General features: G+C 42.5%; 1 protein-coding gene across 3 annotated transcripts in view; it reads left to right on the top strand.

Annotated features, from left to right (window-relative positions):
- The window catches only part of trappc9 (trafficking protein particle complex subunit 9), a 112,077-nt gene that overhangs the window by 9,598 nt on the left and 78,851 nt on the right, over nucleotides 1–23,628 (top strand). For all 3 annotated transcript variants that reach the window (XM_058046461.1, XM_058046460.1, XM_058046459.1), the window contains 8 exons: nucleotides 2,097–2,240; nucleotides 7,984–8,110; nucleotides 9,298–9,443; nucleotides 14,139–14,224; nucleotides 18,534–18,660; nucleotides 18,741–18,873; nucleotides 19,490–19,653; nucleotides 23,296–23,448. In XM_058046461.1, coding sequence (XP_057902444.1) covers nucleotides 2,097–2,240; nucleotides 7,984–8,110; nucleotides 9,298–9,443; nucleotides 14,139–14,224; nucleotides 18,534–18,660; nucleotides 18,741–18,873; nucleotides 19,490–19,653; nucleotides 23,296–23,448 — 1,080 coding nt within the window. The remainder of the gene's footprint in view (nucleotides 1–2,096; nucleotides 2,241–7,983; nucleotides 8,111–9,297; nucleotides 9,444–14,138; nucleotides 14,225–18,533; nucleotides 18,661–18,740; nucleotides 18,874–19,489; nucleotides 19,654–23,295; nucleotides 23,449–23,628) is intronic.

The raw sequence follows: 23,628 nt of genomic DNA, 5'->3' as shown, positions 1-23,628 counted from the left end.
ACAGCTGGGAGTGAAGCAGGAGATCTCGTAGGGGGGGATGAGGGTCTTATGTAACAGTTGGTTTCAGGCTTGGAATGCTTTTAGGGTGTCACTGGCTGGAAGAGCACTTTCTAAGTCACGAGTTGGATGTCACATTTGTTTGGCGCTCTAAAATCAGATAGTACTCATCAACACAAGCAGTAAAATAATACAGTACTGTACTATTAATGATGGGCCCAATGTAAACAACAGGATGGGAAGTGTAGCATGCATGAGTTTCTTCAACTTTTTCAACATTTTAAAGCACATGCAGAGGTAGATGAAGCTTCTTGATGCTTCAGATGCATAAGATATGACATCGGGAGGTTGTCTACAGCCACTGTTTTTTTTAACGCCACTTACAGGTGGGCCTACAACGCATTTTAGTGTAAGTCATCACCAGTCATAACATTACTTTTAAGAAAATCCAATGAAAAAAAAATATGACCATATATATCGCAATCTACGAGTGTAATTTCTACTACATTACCCTGCGTCGCTCCCCCGTGTCCACCCACCGAGATGGAGAGACTCTGACTGGCAAAGGGGCTCACTCCGTTCATGCCATTGTTCTAAAGATGGAGGCAAGAGACAAGGAAAACAGACACTGATACCCATGGTTATATATTGGGGTTCATTTATTTATCGTCCCAGGCCTCGTCCCTATTATTTTGCATGGCGGTCGAGTGGTTAGCGCGCAGATCTCAAAGCTAGGAGACCTGAGTTCAATCCCACCCTCGGCCATCTCTGTGTGGAGTTTGCATGTTCTCCCCGTGCATGCGTGGGTTTACTCCGGTTTCCTCCCACATTCCAAAAACATGCTAGGTTAATTGGCGTCTCCAAATTGTCCATAGGTATGAATGTGAGTGTGAATGGTTGTTTGTCTTTATGTGCCCTGTGATTGGCTGGCCACCAGTCCAGGGTGTACCCCGCCTCTCGCCCGAAGACAGCTGGGATAGGCTCCAGCACCCCTGCGACCCTCATGAGGATAAGCAGTAGAAAATCAATGAATGAATGAATGAATGAATGTTGTGGCATCGCTGTTTAGGAATTTTGGCTAAATTTGGCAACATTTTCACCCCCAAAATGTTTTTTTTTTTGAGAACTGATATTTTGCTGAAACCTCCTTATGTTCTACTGCTGATTAAAGAACGGAAAAAGGTAGAATTTTTTTTCCCTGATGAAAGATGAGTCTAATCTTAACCCTATAGCCTAAAAACACAATATTATATGTGGAAAATTAGTCTCGCCCGAAGACAGCTGGGATAGGCACCAGCACCCCTGCAACCCTCGTGAGGATAGGCGGTAGATAAAAAATATGAATGAGATATCCTGTCACTTGTCTCTTCTTGTGATGAGCCAAGTCTCAAATCCATTAATAATACAAGAATTAGTTATTACTGTCACTTTCATAGGAGTAAATCCTTTAACATGTTCAAGGATACTGGAGCAACCTGGCGGTTATTTGTCGTGTTAAAGAGTTTTGTTATTTCTGACTGGCCTTGAATGTGACAGGCTAAGTCCCCACTTGGTGTGTGTGTGTGTGCGGGCAGAGGAAGTTTGCTGATCTTTAACGATCGATATCCTTAATTGTGGTTGTAACAGTTGAGTGTTGAGAGTAGAGTAGCTGCCTGTGAGCCGCACATAGCGTATTATTCCGCTTAAAGTAGTTCTTAGGCACTAAAATTACCTTTTTTATTAATTTATGGGAGCCCTTTCGTAGCCGCAAAAATGCTGTCACGTGGAACACCGTATGCCGAGGAACCACACCCACTTTAATACCGAGTGGGGATGATATTTGTCAACGTATCAGTCATGAAGCTATGCCGTCGTACCAAATGACTGACAAACAAAACAAAGCTGCTCCAGTTTGAAATGTATTGACTAAGCTTGCAGCAATAATGGACAAATGGACACGATCTAGCTAAATAGTTGTGCATGCCGGTAATCAATAAAGCACTCTTAAATCAACCTCTACTTAAAACACATTAATTGGACTGTGTTTTCATTGCTTGTACAGTTTCACCAATGATCCTTGTTGACGTTGTGACTTTTCCTCACTGTCATCTCTCCCGCAGGCACTCACCGGGGTTGGGCCGCCGTTCAAATGCGTCTCCTGCACGAGCTGGTGTATGCCTCCCGCCGCATGGGCAACCCCGGCCTCTCCGTGCGCCACCTGTCCTTCCTGCTGCAGACCATGCTGGACTTCCTGTCAGATCAAGGTCGGTAGAACACACACAGACACATAGAGAGAAAAAAAGAGAGAGAGGGAGTGAAGTTTCCAAAGATTCCACATAAACCCTGTGAGGTGTTTCTTAAAAAAGAAAAAAAAAACATTTAGCAACAGCCACCCTGGCCTTTGGTGATAGCGGCGTTGTGCTCATTAGTGTGCGGAGCACAACAAAGCCCGTCTCCTTCTTGGACCGAGTGCAACATTGTGCTCTGAGCAGAAATCCTGCGCAGCCAGTTTAGAGCTTTTACTGAAGCAGCGTGAGCCAGACAATCTGCTGGCCGCACAATAGAGGCCAGTGTAATCCGTGGTTGGCGACGGGGCATGTGAATGGACACGAGGAGGAGTTGAGGTATGAACAAGATGAAACAAGCTTGGCAAATGAAACGTTACATTGGAGCAAAAGGAGCTTTTTTTTCCGCTGCTGCTAATTCAAGACAGACCCACCGCAACAGGAACATCCACCATCATTTCAACGTGACACTTCCAATCAATGAAATGAGTATTTATCAACACAAATACCCAATGGTGTGTTGCAGGGATGGATAAATGGCCCCTGGATAATTAGGAAAGCAGCTGAAGATCCACTGACTTGGTTTTTAAGGGGGTCTGCGTGTTTGTCGTGGTGCCGTTGTACGGCTTCTTAACGCGGCATTCTTTGCAAATGACGGACGTTTTGTCGAGCTTTCCGTCGTTCTTTGCCAATCTTTAGTGTTTCCAAACGTACCATTTAAACGTTGCGGGGGGGGTTAAATATAGAAACTTCCTCGCTGCTGCTTGCTACGAACATGCATGCTGTTTTACTAGTAGTTGTATAGGCTTCATACGGCTTCCGTCCGTATTCAATACAAAAAGCCAATGATGGTGCATTCATGGCGCCTGGGGAACAGCATATGGGGTGAAGTTGAACATTAATAAAACGGCGTTTGCATCGGATTTTACCAATACTCACAAATGCATCGCAATGAATCTAGATTTCACCCGTCAATTGTATTCATGCTCGGTGAATGAGCCGATGCACTCGCATCGCATCGCGCGCATGCGCATCGATGTATCGATTAATATGGATTATTTTACACACCCTTAATGCACACGTGTGCGCGCACATGCACACATTCAGTTTGGTTGCAAATGTGAAAATTGGAAATAGTTCAATAGTTCAAAAAAATTTTAAACTACCATATTTTTGGTTGTTTATGTTGTGGCGGGGCTGCACAGTGGGCTAGTGGTTAGTGCGCAGACCTCACAGCTAGGGAACCCGAGTTCAATTCCCCCCTCGGCCATCTCTGTGTGGATATGCATGTTCTCCCCGTGCATGCGTGGGTTTTCTCCGGGTACTCCGGTTTCCGCCCAATTTCCAAAAACATGCTAGGTTAATTGGTGACTCCAAATTGTCCATAGGTATGAATGTGAGTGTGAATGGTTGTTTGTCTATATGTGCCCTGTGATTGGCTGGCCACCAGTCCAGGGTGTACCCCGCCTCTCACCTGAAGACAGCTGGGATAGGCTCCAGCACCCCTGTGACCCTCATGAGGATAAGCAGTAGAAAATGAATGAATGAATGAATGTTGTGGCATCGCTGTTTAGGCATTTTGGCTAAATTTGGCAAAATTTTCACCCCCCAATTTTTTTTTTTTTGGAGAACTGATATTTTGCTGAAACCTCCCTATGTTCTACTGCTGATTAAAGAACGGAAAATGGTAGAAACAATTTTTTTTTTCCTTGATGAAAGATGAGAGTCGAATCTTAACCCTATAGCCTAAAAACACAATATTATATGTGAAAATATCGTCAAAATAATCAAAAATGGCCGGTACCTCGACCGACAACATTTGAGAAATGGCTGGGATTGAATGAGTTAGTAATGAATTCATCTTATATTTAGAATATGCAGAGGCCCTCGAGTTGAAGCACCTTTAAAAAGAAGTACATAGGACCAATTTATCCCGATCATAAGAGCTCCAGTACATAGCAGTAGATGGAACACATTGTTAGGGCATCCTACCACCTCCTTGAGTGCATTTTCATATTTTATGCTCGCAAAGGGGCCTCCTGGTACTGCACTACAGAGGCTGACTTCCAGTAAACAACAAATCCGATTTGCATTGACTACACTTAAAGTGTCTCCTTCGGATCAACTTTCAATTTACAATTTTTCATGAATTCATCTTGTAGTCTGTGAGAGTTTTGTCGTTTGGATGCTCCCCCCTTCTACATTTGCCTCCAGTGTGTTCTTCAACATGTCAGACACGTGATTGCAGGTTGCTTGATGCTACGTGTTGGATACGTGCACAGCAGGCATCGCATGGAGAATGGCAGGTAATGATTTGCCGCCAGCAATAACGCTTTCAGCTCTGAGCTGAAAAAAGCCTCAACCTGACTTTTGATACGCAATGATTGCACAGAGCTATTGAAGGATTGCAGGTAGCAACATATCTGTAGGGTCCGTCGTACGTTTAAGGAGAGTGTCTAAGATGTTGCTCTTGAGGAAGAAACGCACGTTCCAAGACCGCCGGCCAATGGCAAAAAAAAAAAAAAAACGTGGATAATGGACATACCTATAACAAGCCTTAAAAATGCCTATATTTGTTACTTTAAAACACTGTTTTTTTATCCTTGACACATTCTAAAAAGCAATTAAACAAAGTATAAATGCCACAAATTGGGTTTGACACATACAAGCGCACAGTAGACAGTTTTATACTTACAATAAATCAATATCACATCTTGTCAAAGCATCTTCCTGCTGGAAAATGTTGTGTGGGGATAGTGAGACAGTGCCCTCTGCTGTATTCATAGCCAAAGCACTCTTTCTCTTTACCGCTTATTCTCACGAGCCTATCCCAGCTGTCTGCGGGCGAGAGGCGGGGTACACCCTGGGCAGGTCGCCAGCCAATCACAGGGCACTTATAGACAAACAACCATTCACACTCACATTCATACACAATTTGGAGTCCCCAATTAACCTAGCATGTTTTTGGAATGTGGGAGGAAACCGGAGTACCCGGAAAACATGCAAACTCCACACAGAGATGGCAGAGGGTGGAATCGAACTTGGGTGTCCTAGCTGTGTGGCCTATGCGCTAACCACTCAACACCGTGCAGCCCTGATTGCTACTTTCATTCATTCATTCATTCTCTACCGCTTATCCTCATGAGGGTTGCGGGGGGTGCTGGAGCCTATCTCGGCTGTCTTCAGGCGAGAAAAGGGGTTACACCCTGGACTGGTGGCCAGCCAATCACAGGGCACATATAGACAAACAACCATTCACACTCACATTCATACCTATGGACAATTTGGAGTCGCCAATTAACCTAGCATGTTTTTGGAATGTGGGAGGAAACCTGAGTATATATATAATAGACAAACAACCATTCACACTCACATTCATACCTGTGGCCAATGAAGCTAGCATGTTTTTACAATGTTGGAAACCGGAGTACCTGGAGAAAACCCACGCATGCACGGGGAGAACATGCAAACTCCACACAGAGATGGCCGAGGGTGGAATCGAACATGGGTCTCCTAGCTGTGAGGCCTGCGCACTAACCACTCGTCCGCCATGCAGCCTCTATTGATGTTAGCATGGCAAAATATAGAATTATTTACAATATGAAGCAGCCAACAATCCTTCTTACTCAATCATCCAGGCTTGCTTGGTTGACTTTGCCATGTATAATAAACAACTGAAAGACCCTGGTGAGGATAAGCGGTAGAAAATGAATGAATGAAAGAGAACAAGATTCAGACAAGAGACTTTCACGAGCAACCTCTCCAGGCGCTTTGAAGAGTTTAGTTATATTGTGTTGTGTTGACAGTAATGCAAACTCGCAGTCCACAACAAAGCATTTGAAAATGATGAATCATTGTGGGCCGCGCAAAGACCCGTGCATGCAAATGAAGCTTTTTAATGTGTTTTTTTTGCTCCCCCTTTCCCTCCTGAACTCGCACCTTGGATGCAGTGACGGTGATTAATCTTTTTGAAGAGCAAAGTTCCAAGGTGGACTGCAAAATAAGCAAAAACGGCGGTTTTATTTAAGTTTTATGTAGTCGGGAAAAACACAAAAGTTTGTTGTTTTTGGTGATGCGGTTGGACTTCCCAGTTTTTATTGCCATGGTAACATCTTAATAAACATTAAGTGTAATAGTGATGTACTTGACTACAATAAAACTAAAAGTAAATCAAAAGTGCATACAGAATGATTGGTTATTGGTTCTATGGTTATAATCACACCTTTACTCTTTGTCATTAATGGTACCCTTAAGTGGTAGCCATATGTGAACCAAATGTATATTTTCACAACTTCACCTTATTCTCCTGGTTTCCTTCTACATCTAAAAAGTCAGAAATTCCGGTTCCGAAGTCTGGGATTCCTCCTCTTTGTTTCATTTCCATATGGAAAGCGCCCACTTTGCATATAGAGCGGGAGCGTGAGATCTTGTCGCTCCAGATGAACACGGAGATACATTCTAATTCCAGGTGCGTGTACTCGTCCACTTGTGGTCGTATCGCCTCAGATGCATTTTAATAGACCTCTTAAGGTGAGTCTGATTGCAGACGTTCACGAACGCCACGCAGCGGCGAGATGAGACGGCATTGGCGTGAAAGTCCTCACTCGGTCAATATTTGCACGTTTGCGGGGGCTTGGATCTCTGGTGGTCTCTGAGAGACCCTCACCTATTCCTATTTGGAACCAATTTGCAGTCCACTGTTGGAGTAGCAGGTAGAGTTCCTCAAGTGTTACTGCAAGCCTCTCTGCCATGGAGATGATGTTTCTTGCGCATTCTGTGGGGTCAGGAGGATAATTATGGACCACCCGAAGACTCCTGGAGTGAATGACGGCCTTAAGGAATGTATAATAAGACGGCCAAGCTAGGAGGAACCAAACCAAATCATATCAAATGCCAACTACAACCTTTCCGGTCAGTATAGGCATATTTATTGGGCATAATATTGGCACAGGCGGCACGGTGGAAGAGTGGTTAGCGCGCAGACCTCACAGCTAGGAGACCAGGGTTCAATTCCACACACGGGCATCTCTGTGTGGAGTTTGAATGTTCTCCCCGTGCATGCGTGGGTTTTCTCCGGGTACTCCGGTTTCCTCCCACATTCCAAAAACATGCTAGGTTAATTGGCCACTCCAAATTGTCCATAGGTATGAATGTGAGTGTGAATGGTTGTTTGTCTATATGTGCCCTGCGATTGGCTGGCCACCAGTCCAGGGTGTACCCCGCCTCTCGCCCGAAGACAGCTGGGATAGGCTCCAGCACCCCCCGCGACCCTCGTGAGGAAAAGCGGTAGAAAATGAATGAATGAATGAATATTGGCACATTTCCGTGCCAATCTGGCACCCTCATTAACTGAAACGATGATGTCATGATAGATGTGTGTGTGTTGTACAATCACAACGAGGGTTCCAGCGGCTGATTTAAGTCGCGTCACAGCACTGTTTGAATTCCTAGCAAGCAAGTGTCCTCCTCCGCTCTCGAGCCTCGCCGAGCCAAAGCAATTTTTACGGCCGGGTGAGCAGTAATGTTCCCCTTTTTAAAGCTATTCATGGTACAATAAGGCTTAACATTTTTTATTTGAAGACTCTCGCCGCCTATTGCTGAGGGACGCTCACCTCACAGGCCATTAATGTTTGCTTTATTTATAGCTCGCTGATATGAAAGCTCTACTGTAAAGAGAGAGGGGAAAAAAAATGATGATTTGTTATGTTTCTATGTTTTATAGAGAAGAAAGAAGTGACCCAGAGTCTGGAAAACTACACCTCCAAGTGCCCAGGTGGAATGGAGGTCATCACCTTACCGGATGGCCTGAAGCTGCCCGCTGTGCCCTTTACAAAGCTGCCTATTGTACGGTAGGTCAGCATTCTCAGTGCATGAGTTATACCAATTGGAATATCGCACGCTTTATTAAGTACCCCTGCACAAACCGATGACATCCAATAATGTTCAGTATCACAAGAGCTGATGAAACATCTACAACTCCTACACAAGCGCTGTAATCATCAAATGTTGTTAAAAATGAATTGCTCTCCATGAAAACCGGGCATTGTGCAATTTCAGTGATGATAATGGTTCATAATCATACCATCGCAATTATATTTACATTTAATTAGGACATCATTACGTATCAGTTTGGAAAATATTACAAAGGTATTCCTGTAAAATGTGCAAATTCTGGGCTTGTTTTCATTACATGAAAAAAAATTAACAAAATAATATATATATGGTTTATGCATAATATGGTTTCATTTACCACCCTCGGCCATCTCTGTGTGGAGTTTGCATGTTCTCCCCGTGTTTCTCCGGGCACTCCGGTTTCCCCCCACATTCCAAAAACATGCTAGGTTAATTGGCGACTAATAATCAATTTAAGACGTAAATGAGACTTGTGTTACAATAGCAACAATATAGTCTGAGATTATTATGCCAGTTGTGAGATAATTCATAACTGTAATAAAAGCATGTTGGGGTAATTGGCGACTCCAAATTGTCCATAGGTATGAATGTGAGTGTGAATGGTTGTTTGTCTATATGTGCCCTGTGATTGGCTGGCGACCAGTTCAGGGTGTACCCCGCCTCTTGCCCAAAGACAGCTGGGATAGGCTCCAGCACCCCCGTGACCATCGTGAGGAAAAAGCGGTAGAAAATGAATGAATGAATGAATGAATGGTTTCATTTAATTTGAATATACATTCAAGTTACATAAAAAAATAAAATGAAATTGTTTTTTTTTTTAAATTAATATTTTTTTTGTATTTATTTTATCTAAAATACTTTATATTGAGTTTGTATTTTTACTTGTTTTTATAAATGATTTATTTTCCATTAAATGTTTCTGAGAGTATGATGTACTGGTCAATAGTTTGGAGACACCTTGTCATCCAATAGCATAAGGAAGTGTACCTATATTTTTGGTTGGTACCGCACACTTGTATTAGTAGTACCTAAAAAAATAGAAAATATGAAAAATACAGAAAGAAATAGTGACCCTATGTTGATTTTTTTTTACTAAAATATATTCCCAAACTGCCCCAAATAGGTCAGTGAAGCTTCTGAACCTCCCAGTCAGCTTGCGTCCTCACAAAGTCAAAGGCCTGCTCGGCCCCAACATGGCCACCGCCAGCCCCTTCATCTACTCGCCCATCGTCATGCACAGCAGAGGAGAGGAGCGCTGCAAGAAAATCGGTAAACTCTTTGTCTTGTTCGTATCGTTACAATACACAGGATGATTCACTTAGCAGGATGCCATCGTCGTACGTCTTTGACATGGCGAGCAGGTGGTTGAACATTCACGGAAGTGCGCTTGACTGCACAAAAAGCTTTATATGTCGATGCGACAAAGTGCTTCAATGAATTCATTAAATATTCCACCATCATGACGGAACTCTGCTCCGGCAGCTCCACTTGAGGCTTATCTCTCTCCTTGCCTTATCAAACAAGATGAGCATTTGGTGACTTTTATAATCCCGCCTTAATTATGCTTAGATGATATTAGCCAACTGCTGTTATCTCCCTCTGCAAACATACGCTACCTGCAGTCACTGTGTCCTTTCCTCTTGGCTGCCGGGCTAAAAATAACAAGAGTCATAATAAAATCAACGACATTCATCTTTAATTACACTTCCTGTAGTTGAACTCTCATTTTAATTTTAATTACATTTTAAATGTGTTTTTTTTTCAATCCAAAATGTACAAGCCTTTCAACTGGCTATCTTTCGTCAAGAAAAAAAAAGTTTGTTTCTATGTTTTTCCATTTTTTCGTAATCAGCAGTAGTAAGTTTCAGGAAAATATTAGTTCCCGACTACAAAAGGTACAAAAGCTATGCCAACATAACACAGAAAATGGGTTGTTTTACTTCAAAATAACAATTTATTTACAAATATACCGTGAAGGGCTGCCCAGCGGGCAAGTGGTTACCGCGCAGACCTCACAGCTAGGAGACCCGAGTTCAATTCCACCCTTGGCCATCTCTGCGTGGAATTGGCATGTTCTCCATTACCCTGCGTCGCTCCCCCTGGTCTCCACCCACTAAGACGGAGAGACTCTGACTGACAAAGGGGCTCACTCCGTCCATGCCGTTGTTCTACGGATGGAGGCAAGAGACAAGGAAAGCAGACATGGATACCCATGGCGATATATTGAGGCTCATTTATTTATCGTCCCAGGCCTCGTCCCTATTATTTTGCACAGCTTTCGAGTGGTTAGTGCAAAGACCTCACAGCTAGGAGACCTGAGTTCAATCCCACCCTCGGCCATCTCTGTGTGGAGTTTGCATGTTCTCCCCATGGTTTTCTCTGGGTACTCTGGTTTCCTCCCACATTCCAAAAACATGCTAGGTTAATTGGCCACTCCAAATTGTCCATAGGTATGAATGTGAGTGTGAATGGTTGTTTGTCTATATGTGCCCTGTGATTGGCTGGCCACCAGTCCAGGGTGTACCCCGCCTCTCGCCCAAAGACAGCTGGGATAGGCTCCAGCATCCCCGCGACCCTCGTGAGGATAAGCGGTAGAAAATGAATGAATGAATGAATATACTTTATATAAATATACAAATATATATTTGTGCATGCGTTAAAGGATAAGCCTTATAGAAAATGGATGGATAGAAACCCACAGAACAGTACTGAGTAGAAATTGTAGCAGTATAAAGACACTCTGTGTCATTCGTAGTATAAATCAACCACATCCGTGTAGAAGAGTGGGTCATCGTGTCTATAACACTCTTTTGCGTTTCAGCCATCTGCAACACGTGTCACGTGTTAATTGCGCGTTTGTCAAATTTGAATCCCGACATCCTCTGGGACGATAATCAGTTGCATGTCATTAGATCCGCCTCAATTAGGGAATTCTGTTTGTCGGAGAGATAATTCTTGTACTCTGCCAGTGCGTACTTTTCTGTCTCACCTTGTGCAGTATGACAACCAAAAATACAATCCCTTGGTGATAAATCCAGTTCATTGTAGAAATATTGAAGAATTCCCATTCCGCAAGGCTACAAGCACGGTTTTCATTGATAATTCCGAGTGAGTGTCACCCAGTGACCCAAATAGACAACGTGTTGTTGTTCAAGTCAAACCATTTTCCCTCTCAGTGCCTGTGCCGGCTGATGAGGTTTTGATTTTCTTCTCACTCTTTTAAAGTGTCAGGAGGGGGAAAAAGTATAAATCAAATCCTGGGATGTGATTGTGCATTCATGACACCCGATGTGGGCATGTTCTCCCCATAAAGTGTTCTCCTCTGAGCTCCACAGATGCTTGCAAACTCAAGCTGAGATCATTCATTCTCAATAGTCAGTTTTGTAGCTTTGGGAACTCGAACATAAAAGCTTTTTAGAACAGACAAGAGTCTGGGGAATACTCTGGAGTACTTCATTATGCGCCCATAGAGGTACAAACCTTCAAAGCCTCTGCGCTAATGTTTGAGTCCACTTGATTTACTCATCGGGAGCTCAAGTCTTTTAGTATTCAGAGCGAGGCTGAAGCGAGGAGGAGTCACCTGGTATCCATGTTGTTTGTTTTCTTAATCTTCCAGTTACATGCTAGGAATCATCCATAAAACAAAGCCTGCTTCCCAGTCACCGTGATGTTTGTGATAGGCTTCCTATCTGATCTGTTGTGTTGTGCACATTGTAACAAAATCCCTTTTCTGCCACATGTAAACATGATGTGATTATTTGCAAAAAAGCGCCGCCACTTGTGTACCGTGTATAATCCCTCTTCCCGTTTCCATGCCTGTGTAATTCCCGTTCTTCTCTCTTAAGCCGAGGTCGCAACCGGCCGTATGGACTCCCACGGCCGATCTACGTGCAAAGAAACGCAGGCAAATGTATGACGACGTGACCTAGGATTTATTTCATGTATGGTGAACTTTTGAAGTCATGTGTCAAAAGGTCTCCAGAACAGATGTTGTGAAACCAACAGGAAGTCAGCCATTTTGATTAGAACCGTCAGTTTTAGGCTCCTACAAGAATTAACTCGTCCTGTAGGATTCATACAATTTCTACCAAATTTGACCCCCCTATATGAGCCTGATGGACAATACGTTTTTGTCATAGTGTTAACAAAAAATTGTAAAAGCATGATGACACGATCGTAATCCCTCCTCTTTCGTGGACCAGACCGTGATAAGTGAATTTCCGTCAAGTCGGATTCCTTAATTACAAATGGAATATTTTGTTAGAGCATAGAAAACCTGTTCATGACTTTGTAAATATGGTTTGTAACATTATTAGAGCCTTCTAGACATGAAATATCACACTTATAGTCACCTGCAGACTCCACACAGAGATGCTCAACAGAGAGATTCCCACACGCACACGTGTGGGCAACATGCTAACCATTAGTCCACCGTGCAGTTTAGATTTTTAGATGGGTTTTCTAATAATCTATTAGCCTTATAAAATGACGAACTTGGATTAGCAGCCATACCAGGAGATTGATGCAGAGGACTGACAGTTGTTGATAGTAGGCCTCTATGCAAAAATGTAAAATCATCTGATTCATTTTAATTGTTTGTGAAATGGATACAAATGTTTGTGAAATGCAGGAAAAATTTGTTTTTCTTTGGAAAACAAAGAAATTTGCAAATGATCCCAAACCTTTGAGCGGTAGTGTATCATGACAACATTTTTTTGAAGTGCAAAACGGCGAGCGATAACTGTAAACCTTGAAAATAATATAACCCGGCTCACTTTGAAACACTTATATGCTAGGACTAGGTTAAAAAGCCATAGCATTTCAGTATGTGGAATCAAACTATGGAATGGATTGAGTAAGGACCTCAAACAATGCACAACGATGAGCCAATTCAAGAAACAATACAAGCAGTTGATGTTTTCTAAATACAAGGATGAAGAGTCTTGAACCAGTCATGATGTGCTATATATTTCACTATATTGACACTTACTATGGTACACATTATGTCATTGGATGGTCATATCAGAGGTGCATTATTAAAAAAAAAACAAAAAAAAAACCCTTAAACTTTATTATGGAAAGCAGGAAGTGAACAAATGTAACAGTTACTGATTGTAAAAGTACCAGATGGAGGGGTAGGATTTAATAAGCTTTGCTTCTTCCTACTCCTTTTGGACATGTGGAACTGTGAACTGATTATGTGATGCATTCAATTGTAATCTGATGCATGTTCAAATGAAATTAAACCATTACCATTACCACATAGCATTACCATGACAAAAGTTGTTGTGTATGATAAATATTCTGTCCAGAAGTGATTCATCCCTTAATGAGTCATAGCATCACATTGATTGGGACAGGAAATATTTAAAAAGTATCATCCAGGAACGCACCCTGAAGGGGGTTTCTGTCGGCTTACTTTCAAATTCATTCAGGGTATACGAGGAAGATAAAACAGTGGAGCTCGAGAAGCCTTGGACATTTTTGGACGATTGAGATGAAACATTTTGGCAACCGCGTCTTCTTTTCCCCCCCACTTAATTGGTTGGCTGTGAAAGCACACCGGTGAGCGAGACCCCGGGCTCTACAAGGCTCTGCCAGCCATTCAGATCGTGTATTATATATCTTAATTTCCCAAGGTGCATTGCTAGAGTTTGCCTCACCTTAAACCTTTTGCCTCCCTTAAACCCCTCCCGGGTCTGTGAGAGATTCTGAGACGTATCTGTTTGAAATCTTTCAGTCTGTGCTAGCTATTTCAATCAGAAATGATGGATAACTCCACTGTAATATTTTCAGTGAAATGAAAGGAATATTAGGTTGAGTCTTATTACTGTTTGTTTTGTCTCAGCCATTAAGTGACATCATCGCCATTGTTCCAGAATGTCATTATCCCTGAATTGAATTTGATTCTGCGTTGGCATCCTTCACAAATGAAATGACCGTGATGTCTTTTTTTTCTTTTAGACTTCCAGTGGGTTCAAGGAGATGTTTGTGAGGTGCAGCTCATGGTCTACAACCCCATGCCGTATGAACTCCGAGTGGAGAATGTGGTCAGTGCCATTCTGTTTTTTTAACATACCCTAAATCAGGGGCGTCAAACCACATCACATTTATGACTTTGGAAAACTTGGAAACCATATCGATGTAACATCACCTCACAGAAGTTGGTTGTAAATAGGTTTTTGCAATGTATCCAGCGACGCTGTCTGTGAGCGTGCACCGTCTTGCGCTGTTTTGTTTATATTTGCCGACCAAACGCCTCAGTCAGTGTTGACGGTCGGGACGAAGGCTGTCTGTATTGATGCACTCACTGTGTTCATTCTGTTGAAAACTGGAATATTCCCACACTGGGGCATTCGCCTCGGAAATCATCGCTTCTGCACCTTCCTTATGAAATCAGAGCATGTTTTACATTTTGGTTATGGTAATGGTTTAATTTCATTTGAACATGCATCAGATTGAGTGCATCCCATAATCAGTTCCCAGTTCCACATGTCCAAAAGGAGTAGGAAGAAGCAAAGCTTATTAAATCTTACCCCTCCATCTGGTACTTTTACAATCAGTAACTGTTACATTTGTTCACTTCCTGCCTTTCTAATATAATTGAAGTTTTTTATTTTATTTTATTTATTAAATTTTTTTTTTTTTGGTCACATGCCGAAGTACGAGGTGATATGACCATACAAAAACATAATGGGTACCATAGTAACCGTCAATATAGTGACCTACAGGTGTAATGGTAATGGTAATGGTAATGGTTTTATTTAATTTGAACATGCATCAGATTACAATTGAATGCATCCCATAATCAGTTCACAGTTCCACATGTCCGAAAGGAGTAGGAAGAAGCAAAGCTTATTAAATCCTACCCCTCCATCTGGTACTTTAACAATCAGTAACTGTTACATTTGTCACTTCCTGCTTTCCATAATACAGTGTAAGTTTTTTTTAAATTTTTTTTTAATAATGTACCTTGTACCGAAGTACGAGGTGATATGAGCATCCAATGACATAATGTGTACCATAGTAAGTGTCAATATAGTGATATATATAGCACATCATGACTGGTTCAAGACTCTTCACCTTGTATTTAGCAAACATCAACTGCTTGTATTGTTTCTTGTAGAGAAGTATAGGATGACATTTTTAGCTCATTGGTTATTTTTAGCCTTATGCATTATTTTAGCTGTTTGAAGAATAACTCTATCAGCAAGTTGAAGTGTTTGTGATTTTAGAAATAAGGAGTTAATGTGTTCTCTATAGAGAATTTTAATAAACACCAAAATAGTTGTTGATTTGATTAATCATTGATTAATTGTTGTCTTGTCTTCAAAGATACATCTATTTACTGAGTCTGACAAAAGTATGTTATTTTACATACTTTTACATCTTAACCCTGTACAACATTGGTTCTTTTACTATTGCTTTATGCAGTACACTGTACATACTCATACTTTTTAATAACTTATACTTATTTATTTCCCTCGTACTTTTCCACTTTCTCATGCACGCCAAATCATTATTAAAGTTACAAAACTAAGCTTTTATATACAGCTTTTCAAATTAAGCTGTGCAGACAAACATTTATCAAAGATTCAATGTGCAGCCTTTTTTCAGTCCTGGAGACCAGTTAAGATTCTGTAAAAGCTTTTGTGGACAATTTAATACTGTATTGGCTCAAGGTGAGAGTGCACTCTTCACTGATTGACAGTAAGAGGCCATGGGGGGGGGGGGGGGGGTCACACCCCCTGCCTCCACATATAGCGCTATTTTTACACAAATTGTCTATCTATCATTAACTTGTATGCACTTTGCCATCGACCGGATTCAAACATATGGGGTCAAACGGTGACAAGCATCCCATTAGCTCCCCCTTAGCATCTTGAGGTGACCTGATCGTGTGACAGATGGAGACGTAAGGTGTACGGCAGCGGGGGTAACTTCAGGTGGCGTTGCTGTGGGGCACGCTGCCAAGCAAGCGCACGCGGCGGCGATGTCACCAGTCACCGCGCCTGGTTAAAGATCAATAGTATCAGCATCAGCTGCGTTATCGTTATGTTATGCTCGCAACAAAAGGTTAACTTGCTTGCACGATGTGGCCGATTTCGAAAAGAAGTCGATCAACACCGACTCAAACAATACAATTCGCCACGCTCCGATCGTTCGCAATTAACCTTTTCAAAAAGCAACGCTAATGAAGTATTTCCAATAGGTTACTTACCGGCCGCATGCGCGTGATATACTCAAGGACGTTCTAAATCAAAGACTCAGCCTCCTGGGTGGCCTTCGTGAGGTAGTGTCTGCCGTTAAGGATTGATGCAGTCGTTGCGTCACCTCGGTCTGGCTCATGCAGCGTGCCCTGGGAATGTAAATACAGTTTGTCAAAAGGGGACTTGATTGCACATTGACACAGCACATGCCAAGCTTGTGTAATTGATGTGGATGCCATAGGCTGCAAATATCACATGGATGCCGCATGTTCTACTATTTATTCCCCCCATATTTCTTGGAGGGAAGGCGTGAGCATGAATGCCTGAAATTGAATGCACATACAAGGACGTGTGCAGTTAGCATGCTGCGCGTAAACACAGTCCGTGCATCGATATAGTGTATGATGCAAAAATGCAAGTTGACTTTTCTTCGAATCCGCTCGTGTGTTTGTGTGTGGTACACTCATAAATGTTTAATTTACCCCAAGCTCCCAAGCGGGGAGGTGTCAGAAAGCGTGCACACAATTTAAGATGGTCTCGACAGAGCGCGTGAAAAGCCGGGGCACGTTGGCAAAAGGAAGTCGCTTTTGGTTTCCTGCAGTTATGGTAATGAGTTCACAGCGACTCACACACTTGTAAACTTGAATGGCACTCTGTAGACCGCGCAACGCCGCAGAGACCAAACAATTCTAATTGGGATCAGCATCACATTGTGTAACTTCAAAGATATGCCGCCATTGTCCCCGGTTTGTTGTTTGCTGACTTTTTCTTTTCCGTGTCGCCGTTTTGTATAAACCAGCACGGCATGAGCCGACAGTCAACTCGCCAATTATCCACCTTGGTATCAAATCTATAACAGAGGTATGGGTTCTGTATTGTTAAGTGTTTTAATATGTCACCAGACACAGCCATTAATTATGCCCATTGTATTGAGTTGCGGACTACTATAGAGCAGCTACACACAATAACCAGCACACAGAGCTTTATAGTTCTTCCAGAATCTGAGGGCTGTGGTTCATTGAGGAAAATTCCAACATGTACTGTGACGTTTTGAAGCAGAGCATGGGAAACTACATCACCAGCCCAACCACACCACCTACTCAGAAAAATCCATCCAATCCAGGTATATAATATTGGTTCTCAACTGCTGGGGTCGGGACCCAAAAGTGGGTCATGGAGCCATTTTCAGTCCGGGGGGAAAAAACAAAAATAAATATGTAAAGACCCAGTGCCTGTGAATGCACCTCACGTTCTTCTCTACTGTGCAACACACAGCTGCAGATACCTGCTGGAAAAGAGCATGCTATAATAACAATAACCAGCACACAGAGCTTTATAGTTCTTCCAGAATCTGAGGGCTGTGGTTCATTGAGGAAAATTCCAACATGTACTGTGACGTTTTGAAGCAGAGCATGGGAAACTACATCACCAGCCCAACCACACCACCTACTCAGAAAAATCCATAGGTCTATAATATTGGTTCTCAACTGCTGGGGTCGGAACCCAAAAGTGTGTCATGGAGCCATTTTCAGTTGGGAGGGTGAAAAACCAAAAATAAATCTGTAAAGACCCAGTGCCTGTGAATGCACCTCACATTCTTTGTCTGCTGTGCAACACACAGCTGCAGATACCTGCTGGAAAAGAGCATACCATAATAACAATAACCAGCACACAGAACTTTATAGTTCTTCCAGAATCTGAGGGCTGTGGTTCTTTGAGGAAAATTCCAACATGTACTGTGACGTTTTGAAGCAGAGCATGGGAAACTACATCACCAGCCCAACCACACCACCTACTCAGAAAAGTCCATAGGTCTATAGTATTGGTTCTCAACTGCTGGGGTCGGGACCCAAAAGTGTGTCATGGAGCCATTTTCAATGGAGAGGGGGAAAAACAAAAATAAATCTGTAAAGACCGAGTGCCTGTGAATGCACCTCACGTTCTTGTCTGCTGTGCAACACACAGCTGCCGATAACTGCTGGAAAAGAGCATGCCATAAAAACACAGCGTCAGGAGCTCACCTTGGGTCACCACTTGTAATGGAGGGGTGGTGGGCCCCGCAGCCAAACCAATTGAAAACCACTACTGTGTATCTGAGTATTTTGTGAGATACTGCATATTGATCCTCCCTTCATTGTTTTGTACCCAGGGTTTAATGACATCGGGAGTCGAGTTTGAGTCCCTCCCTGCTGCGTTGTCGCTGCCCGCAGAATCTGGCCTTTACCCTGTCACTCTGGTGGGCGTCCCGCGAACCGCCGGTAACATCACTGTCAAAGGTGAGTCCTTTTGGTCTGAAACCATCATGATATCATACAGTCTCAGTGTGACTAATCGTTGTACACTACTTTGATCCAAGGCTACCACACCTCGGTCTTTGGCGTGACGAGCGATTGCCTTCTGGAGGGTCTGCCGGGCGTGAAAACGGACGGGTGCCTGGTGGAGGTCATTCCCTCGCTTCCTCGTCTGCAGCTCACCACATCGCTGCCACGGTTAGAGGAACAGTTCATGAAACATCTGCAGTTTTATTTTATTAGGATCCCCATCCCGCCACAAATAAACCCTTGCCAAGTAATACGTCATTTGTGAAAAGTGTTAAGTAAATAGCAGAGAATTAGCAGGGATCCCAGCTAGAACACGGTGTATTTTGTTTACATGCACATCACACGGGCTTTTCTTCCCTGCGAGCAACATGAGAGAGCTTGAATTAATTGAATTACGGCAAGGAAACGAGCATCTGAAAGCATAAATGCAGCAAAATCCCGACGCCTTCAAGTACAGCACTTTTTGATCTGGAGAATCTTTTTGTTCTTTCTTTCGGGTTTCCAAGAGTACTGTGGCAGAGAGGCGCAGCAAAGTGAATACAAATGTAATAGCTGGTCTCCAGGGTCCTCTGATAGACCTTCAGTTTTGACATCAGAGGAGGCTCCTCTGTATTCAAAGCGCTCATATCTTCTCTTTTGCTGTTTTCTCTGCAGCAGAGACTGTTGACTGTTGTTGTTTGTCAGAATCAAATGACAACATACAGTATCCCAGTTAGGTATTTATTAGTTCATTACACACGATCATATGCAGATGAATGTGCTTCTTCTCTTGGTCTCCACCCAGGACGGTGGACACACCACAGCCCATGTCCAAAGAGGAACTGTCCAGCACTGTGTCTGTCCAGCTATTCAACGGCGAGAGCCAGCAGATGACCATCACCTTGGAGAATATCAGTTCGGTCGACATCGAGAGCCTGGAACTCACCTCCAAGATTGTTAGCACCAAAGGTTAGCAGCACACTTTTAAACATACCAGTATGACGATAAAGCCAAGTGTTTTACAACAATGCCTTTGCGGTGCAATGCTAATGCTAATTTTATTGGAAATCCTACATAATGTACTGTATTACAGTACCAGCACGAGCAGTATAAGACAATGATTTAATTTTTTTTTAAATGAAACATCATTACATTTACTTAATAGTATTTCATTCATTCATTCATTCATTTTCTACCGCTTTTCCTCACAAGGGTCGGGGGGGGGGTGCTGGAGCCTATCCCAGCTGTCTTCAGGCGTGAGGCGGGGTACACCCTGGACTGGTCACCAACCAATCACAGGGCACATATAGACAAACAACCATTCACACTCACATTCATACCTATGGACAATTTGGAGTGGCCAATTAACCTAGCATGTTTTTGGAATGTGGGAGGAAACCGGAGTACCCGGAGAAAACCCACGCATGCACGGGGAGAACATGCAAACTCCACACAGAGATAGCCGAGGGTGGAATTGAACCCTAGTGTCCTAGCTGTGAGGTCTGCAAGCTAACCACTAGACCCCCCTTAATAGTATTTCAAAAAGTAAATTTTTTTTAATTTAAAATTTTACTAGAGAAGTAGTACATTTAAAATAGTAATTAAAATAATAATGTGAAACCATTATTTTATATATATTTTTAAATAAAAGTATTATACATTGACTACGGTAATCACAATGCAGTTTCTTTCTCCAGAGATCCTACACAGCTCTCATGAGAACAGGCTCCGTGTTCTGTAGTCCATAAATCCACTTTTTTTTTTTTTTTTTTTTAAGTTTTACCTCTTTCATATTCCAGCGGCCCTTCGTCCTTTTGTCTCTTTGTTCAACACCTGCCTGCATCCTCAGATCTTTGCAGTCGCTCATCATTATTTGTTAGGCCCGCCTGTTTGTTTTGGCTTTAGTTCTCAGTCAGTGTGAAAAATGCAATTCCATGTTTAGTAACCACCTGCAAGCTCCTGATCCTCACATTGATATTAATAATTATTTTATTATAGGCAGGTTAACTGCAGTCCACTTGAAACGTTATTTTCATAGTTGGTTACTTCCCTTTCGAAAGCCTGCTGGGCTGCTCCCACCCTTGCGCCCGATCGTATGGAAGAGGCAGATGCGTCAAGCATGACAAATGAAAGGTCAGCTCTATCAGCCACGGTGTCACCAGGCAACACCATGACAACATTTACTGGCCTTCACACTTACCATGTGCTCATCTGCCTGCTTCCTCGGGTATAAACTGGCGTTCGGGGCGACTCTGGACGGCTTTCGTAGGAGGCTTTGGAACTGTCCGTGAGTGCCGAATCAATAAAAGATGCTTGGGGTATGATTGGAAGACACGGGGAACAAAAGATCTCAGCCACTCTGGCGTGAAGCGGTCTGTCTGTGTCTGAGGAGAAGAGACATTTGACAACTTTGAGTCGACAAAATGGACGCCATCTTTCCGTTAATGTACCATTTCTGAGCTGTGAATTGTTTTCCGACGCTCTTCCATCGCCACAAGCTTTTGAAAGTTCTCCACCGTACAATAGACACAGCAATATATGTCCCTAAGTCACCAAACGTGAAGAAAATTTAAGTTACAGGAAAAAGAAAAAAAAAAAACAGGCTTCGCTACACATCTTGAAATAAAGCCTGGAGCTCCACAACCTGTGTCGGTCAGCTACAGATGTGGGAGCTGTTAGTTTGATCTTCAGCCAGTCGTCTAACTTAGCATGACCTTTTTGAGTGTGTTGTTAGCATTGTAGCTCACATTACTATGCTAATGTTGCTAACATTTGTGTCCTCTTGTCCCACTCCCTCATGTTATAATATAATCTGATATAAGACAATAACAATATTTATATCACGTTATATTCTTTGGAATGTACATAGGTTACAAGTTACTGCTGTGAGGGTAAAGGGGACTATAGGGATGCTATTTCATGTCGAGAGGGCTCTTATAAAAATCAATTAAAAAAAAAATCTTCAATGCTTTTGCTTCTGCTATACCCTACACTTTTTCAGTACTTTGGTTCCGCTTTTCCACACCAAAATATCTGATAAAACATTCCACTGTTCTCAAATATCTTAATTTTAATTTTTCTATACACAAAATAAGATTAAAAAAAATAAACAAATTCAGAATAAAGACAATAAATCAATCAATCAGTAATAAATAAGTAAAATAATAATAAAACAGCAAATAAGAAAAACGTAAGAAACCACATACAGTTGGTAGAGAAATTATTTTTTTCAGATTCAAATGTACAGTATTAACAGTTATTTAACCTTTAACATGAACATTAATGAAACTTAATTATTTGACCCAATTAGCAAGTTAGCATCGTACTCAGTTCCATCTGGGAGCAGCGTCGTAACTTTAACAACATGTTTGATGAGATGCTTTATCTTGACGTGTATTTTTCCGTTTTATTCCAAATCATTTCCTGCATTTATTTGTACCCAGCGTCATAAGCCTTTAGCTTCATTGCTAATCCAAAGCAAAACAGGGCGGGGTAACAGGGTAGGGTAACAATATGGGCGGGGCAAAATCATGTTAATTGTGTCCGGTGTGCACACAGCTTTAAGCTGTCATTTCAACATTAAACTTTGGTATCAAGGCAGGGGCCTCAAACTAACGCCGCAAGTTTGAGACCCCTGCATTAAAGCTATTAAAGCTGTTCCCAGTCAGACTTACTAAAACTAAGTTTTCAGCATTAAGGCTCGATGTGACGCTTTTGTTGTTGTAATTGTGGGGCCTGTAGACATATTTAAATCGTTGACAAATGCTGTAATACGTTTTAACACGTAAAAAAAAAGTCACATTGTAAGAATCCATCTACTTTGTTGATGGGAGTCCTAGCAATAGAGATGGTCTCAAGTTCCCTGTGAAGTCGATCCAAATAGTAGTAGAAAAAAAAGCCCCAGCCGGTATAGTATATCAGTATAGTCATTGTTGCTGCCAGTTTTTGTGACTGCTTTAGTACAGTTACAATAACGTCATCTGTGCCACAAGTGAATGACTTTGCAGTCGTACGTCTCTCAGAGCTCACCCAATTTCTCTCTTTAATTCACCGCCTTTATGAATATGTAAAGTGGGCTGTTATTCACTAAAAAATGCAATGCCATTAAAAAGGCTTTGGCTCAGTGATGAGTATACTGGCAGGCTGTTGCCTGTTGCTCCTATCCTGAGGAACAGGACCATCTCACCTGCACGGAGTGCTTTATTCAGGTGATGCATCATTCATTGGATGCGCCGGGGGGGCTGAAGTGGATGCAGCTGAGTCATTCGTCTGTGGCGTCAATTAGAGCCTCACCGTCGAGCTGCACCCGGCCAATCAGCGACTTTGTTGAAAAACGCTAGTTACCCAGGGGTTGTCCTATTTTTTTCACATGTATTTGTCTGTGTAAGCTAATGCTTCTCACATAGTGGGGTGGGGCCTCTCTGGGGGGTTGGGACATTTACTCCTGAACATGACATGACGTGTGTATACTTTGAGTGGCTGCCATCAAGCAAAATGTCTTTCATACTTAGCATAAGTGATTGACTGTTGGTGTCATGATTATTATATGTGTGCTAGTATGTCTTATTATTTTATGTTTTATAATGAGCTGTTGTTTGTTTGTGTGTGCAGAGAAAGTGTTTGGGGACTTTCTGAGCTGGGACGTGGGGGAGGCCATCTCCCGCTTGCCTCTAAAGGCCGGCCAGGCTGTCACGGTGACAGTTGGCATTCATGTCAAATTGGACTTCTCGGGCCAGGAGAACTTGTTGCAGGACCTCAACGATGGTGAGTGGAACCTCTGAAGTCATTGAAGCGGTCGAATGTGGAAGTTGCGGAATACATGATACACATTGTCTTTCTAAAACCGATACCGATTAGAATTAACTGTACTTTGTGCACACTTGGAGGTAAGACCGACTCATGCGGCATTATTTGTGATGCTACAGCTAATTGTGAAAGTGACTA

This window comes from Doryrhamphus excisus, chromosome 14 (assembly GCF_030265055.1).
Source record: "Doryrhamphus excisus isolate RoL2022-K1 chromosome 14, RoL_Dexc_1.0, whole genome shotgun sequence".
Taxonomy (NCBI): domain Eukaryota; kingdom Metazoa; phylum Chordata; class Actinopteri; order Syngnathiformes; family Syngnathidae; genus Doryrhamphus; species Doryrhamphus excisus.
The sequence above is the reverse complement of the archived record's forward strand: the minus strand, read 5'-3'. Positions and strand labels throughout refer to the sequence as shown.